This window comes from Toxorhynchites rutilus, chromosome 3 (assembly GCF_029784135.1).
Source record: "Toxorhynchites rutilus septentrionalis strain SRP chromosome 3, ASM2978413v1, whole genome shotgun sequence".
In the NCBI taxonomy this organism is placed as follows: domain Eukaryota; kingdom Metazoa; phylum Arthropoda; class Insecta; order Diptera; family Culicidae; genus Toxorhynchites; species Toxorhynchites rutilus.
The window spans coordinates 64,855,028-64,864,331 of NC_073746.1; the positions used below are offsets into that span (position 1 = coordinate 64,855,028).

The following is a 9,304-nucleotide window of genomic DNA, read 5'->3' on the forward strand; positions in this document are numbered from 1 at the left end:
CGACGCGAGTATAGGAGTAACTTTTTTGGGCAAGTGCATTTTTTCATATTCTAGAATATTGTTGGATGAAATGTATAAATTAATTTTAGTGGCATGGAATATTTATTGAATATAATGCATAAGATCATTACCGGAATATTCTTATTTGATTTCAGTCCCTTTTGTAACCGGATTGAACGGATCCATATATTAACTATTCGTCGATATATTCGTCGTTAGATTCATACGTTCAAAAGCAAAACATAAATGTTTGACTTTCGTATAGTTATTCGCTAAATATAATGGTCATACATATACACACTTCTGAAAGAATTTCACTTGTGGAAGAATTGTAAACAGTAAACTATAAACTAGTCGGTAGCTTATGGTAATTTTAACAGTTACAGTTTCAGGAACACTTTTTTATAATGGACAATATCGACAAGAAAACAAGAAAAGGAAGTTCCTAGAAATCCTTTTATATCATCTTTTTATGCCCCATCTAGAAAAAGGCATTAATTCTTAGTTTAACAAGAAAACAGAAAACAGCTCTTTATACTTCCATGAATTATATTCAGCTGCTTACTTTTAATTAATAACAGTAAGAAATTCAAATTTCGTTATTTGTGTTGGAGTGTCAAAAAATACTCTACTTTAAAGAAGGCTGGATTAGATTACTATTAAAACATAATAAAGACGAAGGAAACGTATTTTTTGGAGTTTTTTCATTCAATCATACCCCATTCCTCATCGATCAATTGTAAGAGCCGGACGTCTATTGTTCGTGCTCTGTTAGTAATAAATCGAAGCTGTTTTTTTTCCTTCTTCTAAAGTGGTTTTTAGTTGGTTTTTTTCTGCTTTCGTCGCAAGTGAACTGCACCAAAAGCAACAGGACGCGCCTCTCTGGGAAGCCCGGATCGGTGGCCTGTTCATTCGTTCCACTGAACGCCGTCAACAAAACAGAGAAGTACAACAATAGATTTTGCCGTCGCGCTATAGTGTTTACCTTGTAGCGCGCGGCTTTGTATCGCTCTCTAAATAGGGGTGTTCAAGGTTGTTCGGACACTTATAATTAATATTTTTTTTTTTGAAGAATTTTTTTTTGGAAAGCAATTTTAGTTTTGAAATATTTTTTTAGTTTACGTTAATTTTAAGTCTAAGTTAGTTTTAAGTTGAGTTTTTGCGCGCGCGTGTGTGTGTGTGTGCGTGTGTGTGAGAAAGTTTTTTTTTGTTTTTCATAGACGGTTGCGCACCGTTTGCGCAACCGTTATGGCGTCTGCTGATGCTATTGTTGCGCGGACGCGCTATTACCAACAGTCCTCAAAGGCACCATGGGTTGTTTTCTTTCGGCCCAAGGAGAAATCGTTGAGAACTCTTGACATTTCAAGAATTTGCTGCGTAAGTATCCGGATGTCTTGATACGTAAAGAGAGACCGGACAAACTGCGTGTAGAAGCACCGACTTTTGATGTGGCGAACAAGATTGTTGACCACGAGATTTTTAACAGGGAGTACCACATTTACATCCCTTCTCGAGATGTGGAGATAGAAGGCGTAGTCTCCGATGCGAGTCTGAGTGTTGAAGGATTGAAAAAAGCATCGGGTTGTTTTAAAAACTCCATAATTGGTGAGCTTGTGAAGATTCTGGATGTTAGGCAACTACATGTAGCATCTTTGGAAGACAACCAAAAAGTCTATAAGCCTTCACACTCGTTTCGGGTGACTTTCGCTGGTTGTGTTCTCCCGAACTATGTGAAAGTAGATAGTGTTTTTTTTCCGGTGCGCTTGTTTGTACCGCGGGTCTATAATTGCACCATCTGTAAAATTTTGGGACATTCTTCCAGCCATTGCGGCAACAAGTTCCGCTGCGGTAAATGTGGTGAAAAACACAGTGAGGATTCTTGTACACAAACATTGGAAAAATGTATCCACTGTGGCGAGAATCCTCACGCACTACAGGAGTGCCCAAAGTACAAACAGCACTCCGATAAAGTGAAGCGTTCTATCGCTGGAGACGCTCCAAGCGGACTTACGCTGAAATGCTCAAGGCCGCATCAGCCGCTCATGATGAAAACCAATTTTCGGTTTTGTCAACTCAAGAATTGGACTCTGATTCTGATGAGGATCACACTACGGCTGCACCAGAATCTTCGACAAAGGATGATTCTCAAAAAAGAAAACTCTCTTCACCAATGATGCACCGTAAGAAAGCTAAAATGATCCTCAGAAGACTGTCTAATTCCAAGGATAATGGTAAAAAAAACTAATCCGAAGACTCCTTCTCAGCCAATTCCTGGTTGCAGTAAGGATTATACGCCGTTACCCAGAAGAGAGAGAAACAAAAACGCTGCCCCTCGATCTTCTCATAGAAAATTCGCGTCCAATCGAGGATTGATAGCTTTTTCGGACATTGTGGACTTTATATTAAACACCCTCAATATTCAAGACCCCCGTAGAAGCCTTATTTCTGCCTTGCTTCCATCTCTGAAGTCTTATCTTAAGCAATTGACTGTTTCATGGCCCCTCCTTGCATCAATCATATCTTTCGATGGATAATTCACCTAACGTAGTAGGAGATATGATCAATGTGCTACAATGGAACTGCCGTAGTCTAGTGCCTAAACTAGACTCGTTCAAATTTCTACTTCAAAATTATGACTGTGATATATTCGCCCTTTCTGAAACATGGCTTTCTTCTGATACAGAACTCAACTTCCACGATTTTAACATTATTCGCCTGGATAGAAATGATTCTTATGGAGGAGTACTTTTGGGGATCAAAAAGTGCTACTCTTTCTATAAAATTCCTCTCCCAGCTCTATCAGACGTCGAAATTGTCGCGTGTCAAATAACGGCAAATAATAAAGAACTTTGCATAGCTTCAGTATACGTTCCTCCAAATACTAACATTAGCCGTAGTCAACTTTGGAATCTAGTCTCGGTTCTCTCATCCCCAGTTCTAATACTGGGTGACATGAACTCCCATGGTACTGGGTGGGGTGATCCTTATGATGACGCTAGAGCGGCTATTTTTTACGATTTATGTGACGATTTCAATTTAACTATCTTGAACACTGGTGAAGCGACACGAATTCCAAAACCTCCGGCTCGAGAAAGTCGACTCGACCTATCTTTTTGCTCAAGCTCGCTATCATTAGATTGTCAGTGGAAGGTCATCAATGATCCCCATGGTAGCGATCACTTGCCAATCAATATATCAATCAAGTGTAGCCCGCAATCCACTGAACCATCTCGAGTTCCATTTGATCTAACAAGGACCATCGACTGGCAAAAATTTGCAACGGCGGTAACAATTGGTGTCGAATCAATAGATATACTTCCACCATTGGAAGAATATCGATTTTTCGTAGATTTGATGTATAAAAACTCATTGGAAGCACAAAGAAGAAAAGTTCCAAGTGCTCCGTTTAAAAGAAAACCAGCTACTCCTGGCTGGGACGACGAATGCACAAAATTGTATTTGAAAAAATCGGATGCATTCAAAGCTTTTCGTAGACATGGAACATCCACACACTTCGAGGAATATTCAAAGCTTGAAATACAGCTGAAACAATTAATTAAAGCAAAAAAACGCGGTTATTGGCGCAATTTCATTGAAGGTCTTTCTCGTGAAACCTCAATACGTACCTTGTGGAGGGTAGCTCGCAACATGCGTAACCGCTCATCTACTAACGAGAGTGAGGAATACTCCAACCGATGGATATTCGATTTCGCTAAAAAGGTTTGTCCAGACTCAGTTCCAGCCCAACATATTCTTCGAGAAACGTCTCTAAGCGGTGGACCTCTGGACAGACCATTCTCAATGCTGGAATTTTCTATGGCTCTTCTTTCATCGAACAACTCTTCACCCGGAAGCGATATGATTAAATTCGTTCTTCTAAAAAATCTTCCCGATATCGCGAAAAGACGCTTGCTAGACTTATTCAATACCCTACTAGAAAACAACATTGTGCCACCCGAATGGAGACAGGTCAAAGTAATAGCAATTCAAAAACCTGGCAAACCAGCGTCTGACCATAACTCATACCGTCCGATTACTATGCTCTCGTGCATTAGAAAATTGCTGGAGAAAATGATCCTTCGAAGACTCGATCAATGGATCGAGACAAATAATTTGCTATCAAGTACACAATTTGGGTTTCGTAAGAGCAAAGGAACAAACGATTGTCTAGCGTTGCTTTCTACGGATATTCAACTGGCCTTTGCGCACAAGGAGCAACTGGCTTCAGTATTCTTGGATATTAAGGGAAATTTTTGATTCGGTTTCCATAGAAATTCTGTCAGACAATCTGGACAGATGTGGACTTCCTGGAATTTTGAATAACTTCTTGTACAATTTGTTGTCAGAAAAGCGAATGAACTTTACCCTTGGACAACTGACAACTTCCAGAAATAGTTATATGGGTCTACCCCAAGGCTCATGTCTCAGCCCCCTTCTTTATAATTTTTATGTGAAAGATATTGACAGTTGTTTGGCAGAACAATGCACGCTAAGACAACTTGCAGATGATGGTGTGGTTTCCGTCAGAGGTTCCCATGCCGAAAACTTGCAAAGACCATTGCAAAATTCCCTAGGTAACTTGTCTTCCTGGGCAAGGAACTTAGGGATCGAATTCTCGCCGCAGAAAACAGAACTGGTAGTGTTTACTCGAAAGCGGTTCCCAGCCCAACTGCAACTCAAGCTTTTGGGCAGAAGCATTACCCAATCATTGACCTTCAAGTACCTTGGTGTCTGGTTTGATTCAAAATGCACTTGGAATACCCACATTACGTATTTGAAGCAAAAATGTCAAAAGAGGGTCAATTTTCTCCGTTCGATTTGCGGCACGTGGTGGGGAGCTAATCCGGGAGATCTCATAACGCTTTATAAAACAACTATTCTATCTATTCTGGAGTATGGCTCTTTCTGCTTTCTCTCAGCAGCTAAAAGTCACCTTCTAAAATTGGAACGAATTCAATATCATTGTCTGCGTATAGCTCTCGGCTGTATGCACTCAACGCATAACATGAGTCTCGAGGTTCTGGCAGGAGTAACTCCTCTACAGAACCGATTCTGGGAACTTTCTCTCAGAATACTGGTGAAATGCGGTGTCACGAACACACTTGTGATTGAAAACTTTGAAAAAATTCTTCATCTAAATATACAATCTCGGTTTATGAGAATTTATTACCACTATATTTCGTCAGATATTTGTCTTCCATCGTTTACTCCAGATCGTGCTCACTTCACCATCAGCAGTTCCTCAATTGAATACGATCTGTCGATGAAACAAGCAATACTTGGGATTTCAGATCAGCTTCGACCAACTTTCATTCCCCGTATTTTTAACCGAAAGTACCAAAAAGTCAATTGCATGAAAAGATACTTCACTGATGGGTCTCGCCTCAATGGATCCACTGGCTTCGGTGTTTTCAATGAAAATTCGAGCGCCTTCCGTAAACTGCAGGAACCTTGTTCCGTTTATGTTGCTGAGCTGGCAGCAATCGACTTCGCATTGGGGATGATCTCCAACAAGCCTGCAGACCATTACTTCATTTTCTCGGATAGTCTCAGTTCGCTTGAGGCTCTCCAGTCGATGAAAACTAGTAGGCACCCATCTTATTTCCTCGCAAAAGTGAGGCAGCAGATGAGTGCACTGATCGAAAGATCTTATAAGTTAACCTTTGTATGGGTCCCCTCTCATTGCTCAATTCCTGGCAATGAGAAAGCGGACACTCTAGCAAAGGTGGGTGCCCAGGAAGGCGAATTGTTTGATAGACAGATTTCATACGATGAATTTTTCCAATTACTGCGTCAGAGTTCCCTCTTGAGTTGGCAAACCGATTGGGACACTGGAAGTCTTGGGCGGTGGTTATATTCAATTATTCCAAATGTTTCTTCGAGAGCGTGGTTCAAAGGTTTGGACGTAAGTCGTGACTTCATTCGTGTAATGAGTAGACTTATGTCCAACCACTACTCGCTAGATGTGCATCTGCACAGATTAAATCTTGTTCAAAGCAACGTCTGTCGGTGTGGAAACGGTTACGATGACATCGATCACGCAGTTTGGCAATGTACGGATAATTACGCAGCCAGAGAGTACCTTTTGAATGCCCTTAGGGCCCAAAGAAGACAACCCTATGTTCCTGTTAGAGACGTGTTGGGAACTCGCGACACCTGCTATATGCAGTTGATCTATATGTTTGTGAAACGGACTAGCATAAGAATTTAATGCTTTTGTGTGTTTTTTTTTTCTTTTTCGTTATTAGTTTGTTTGTCTTGTCCCCTCATCTCACCGTCGCCCCCCCTCGACAGATAGTCGAACACCAGATGCTATCCCTGGTCTTTATGCACAATGCTACAGTGCGTGCGGCAACTCTCGGTTGAGACAACGATACCTCATATCCATATCCCTAACTTGATCCATCCCACAAAAATTGTTGCCCCTCTAACCTCGAGTAAACCGCGAGTAATCGGTCGAAACCTACTAAACATAGATTTAAGTTGAAATTCTGAAGAATACACAATGGCAACATTACCGAGATGTTCAATTTTCGGTCTGTGACACCGTGCGCGAGTATACGTGTTATGATTTTGCACGCGAGTACAGGAGGGTTAAATATGGGACTTGTTCGCGCCCGACTCGACCGCTCCGGCATGACGTCATTGATGCACACATTGAGCGCATGCGCGGGACAGTTTTTACGCATCACCGACAGCACCTTGCACCAACGAGCCATCGTTAGTGTCACACGTTCCCATACATATAAAAAGGGATGCCATTCGCGGATTGGAGTTATTAGGGACGAATGACCTTTGGGTTAAAGTCCCTTCAAAAACAAGAACAGAACAGAACAGGATTGGAGTTATAATTTTTTCACACGCTATATGTGCAACATCGTTCGAATAAATCAGTAGGAGGAAAAGTACCAAAGTGTTTGACTTCCAAGTGCCCTCTTGTCTTCCAGGAGAAACCTTCGCACCATCGATATCTGGCTAGTAGACTGCTGTGGAAACCAATACCTGCCTTTCTCAAGGCGGAAGAAAGAGTTTATTTCCACACAGTTGAAACGTTCTTTCCGCTTTACAGTCCACTGCCTTGGCGCTTAGGAACGCGCCAACAGGACTCCTTAAATGTTAAACTTTTCAATGTTTTTTTTAAGCACTCATTGCTTCGAAGGATAATGTATAGTGCCTTATTCTGCGCCGCGAGTTGCGTGAATAAACAAAATCACTCGCTTTATTGTGGAAGCCGTCTTATTTTTTAACTCGGTGATACGAGTTTTTTAAAAATGACTTTATTTACGAACAAAGAGTTTCATGACAAGATATCATTAAATTGAACTGGAGGTTGATAAATACAAACTGGAAAAAAAAAGTTCCTGATGGCACGGACGGAAGCTTGACGTAGTATTGTGTTTGTTGAGAATAATTGCTTGAGGATAAGAATGTTTTAATACTCCAAATTGTTGTCCTGAAGGGTTAGTTATGAAGGGTGATTTTGAAGTGTTAATTTATAATTTACAGGAAAAACACAGGATAATTGTAAAAAAAATAAAAAATAAAAATGTTATTGAGGGTAAAAATAATCCTTGCTTGTGAAGTTCAATTTTTAGTAACTTTTTCGGGCATATCGGCTGAAATATGGAAAAATATTTAAAAAGATTTTTTTTCCTTCGTTGCCCCGTCGCTAAAGTCGGTAAGATTCTTCTTCTTCTTGAATGGCGTTAACGTTCCCTGTGGAACTTTTGCCGTCTCAACGTATGCATTAACTAGCGTCATTTATTAATACTTAGTTGAGATTTTCTAAGCCAAAAAAGTCGAAGGAAATTTCTTTGACGAAAAAATCCCCCGGCCAGAACGGGAATCGAACCCGAACACCCGGCATGATAATGTGAGACGCTAACCACTCGGCCACGGGTGCACAAGTCGGTAAGATTACTTTGTCCAAAACATTGCCGTAGGTGGATCATAATCGATTTGCTCGTTTTCCCCGACGTGATTCCACAAGTATTCGCTGCTCACTACCATTACCATGTAAGAAAACTCACTGAAAACAACATTTGCAGTGATCCCACCCACCCACTTCACCTTCCAAATCACCCTTTTTTGTATCACACTAACTTGATGTCCAATTAATAATGTATGACGAATTGTTTTTAATAACAATTGTGTGCAATAAACAGTTCGTATTGCATATAATTTTCATGGAAACTAAAGTTGAAAGAAACTGGCATAATACAGAATTTATCCTTGCATTCGCTCGTAGAACATACTCCTCTTATTCGTTAAATTGTTCACTTGTTTAACTATCTCCACTATCTGTGTTTTAACCGAAAAATTATAGAAAAACATGCGATTTTGCGTAATGGGCATTTGAGATCATTTCATCTTGTCATGCCATGCCCTATTTCCTATATCACAATCAAAGACGTCAAAATAATAAATTGTAGCCTATGCAGTGTGTATCAAAAAGATTCTAAAATTTCAAACTTTCATCCAAACTATGGTCATTGCATCGTCAAATGAATCAAAAGATTAAGTTTTTGAGAGTTCATTTTTATTTACAACGGTAAATATATCCTCTAATGATGATGAGTAAAACGTACAACACAGAACTTCGGCATCAGTGTCACGAGCATGGCAGTAGTTGATCGCATTTTGTTTATGTTTGGGTCAATTGAGCATCCTGTTGTTTCCTGTTGTGACATAAGGGGGTGAGTTTAATCCTTATTGTGTTATCTTAGATAGTTCCTGGGGCTGGGGCGAGATTAAGTTGCTTCTGAGAGACGGCATGTCCTGCGAGTGGTGCAACATGGACAGAGCCACGGTTGGCGTTCACAGAGACAGCTCCGGGAACAACTCCAGCATGATGGGCAACCGAAGCAGCTGGGACACCCCAGTGGGCGGCTGCAGGCCAGGCTCCACCCCAATGTCCGGCACCGGTCCAAGCTCCGTCCCAATGACCGGCAGCAGCTGGCCACGCTCCGTAAGCACCAGCCCAATGAGCTGCTGGCCACGCCGGAACATTAGACTGCACGACGGTTCCCCATGGTCCCCAGCTGGCTTCCGCAGCAACGGCGAGGGCAATTACAACAGCGGCAATGACGCACTAGAAGTGAAGGAATCACATTTTGCGTTATCTACAACACTTAGAACACTTCTGATAAGAACAAAATACCTTCATCTTAGAAGATTGTTAGATTTGCTTAGAAAGGGTAAGGTTTTAGTGGTTTGAACACTTGAAGTACTTATGATTTGATTCAGAACCCGGCAGTGGCTTTTATACTAAAACACCGAATCGATCTCTTCCAGATAGAGTGCG

The 9,304-nt window shown here is 41.0% G+C and overlaps 1 protein-coding gene across 1 annotated transcript; it reads right to left on the reverse strand.

The window, feature by feature from the left end:
- Positions 1 to 8,517: 8,517 nt before the first annotated feature.
- On the reverse strand, positions 8,518 to 9,304 carry LOC129778376 (adult cuticle protein 1-like). Its single transcript, XM_055785246.1, has 2 exons — positions 9,161 to 9,304; positions 8,518 to 9,091 (listed from the first exon to the last, which is right to left on the reverse strand). The coding sequence occupies exons 1-2, from the start codon at positions 9,164 to 9,166 to the stop codon at positions 8,723 to 8,725; spliced, it is 375 nt and encodes a 124-aa protein (XP_055641221.1). The 5' UTR covers positions 9,167 to 9,304; the 3' UTR covers positions 8,518 to 8,722.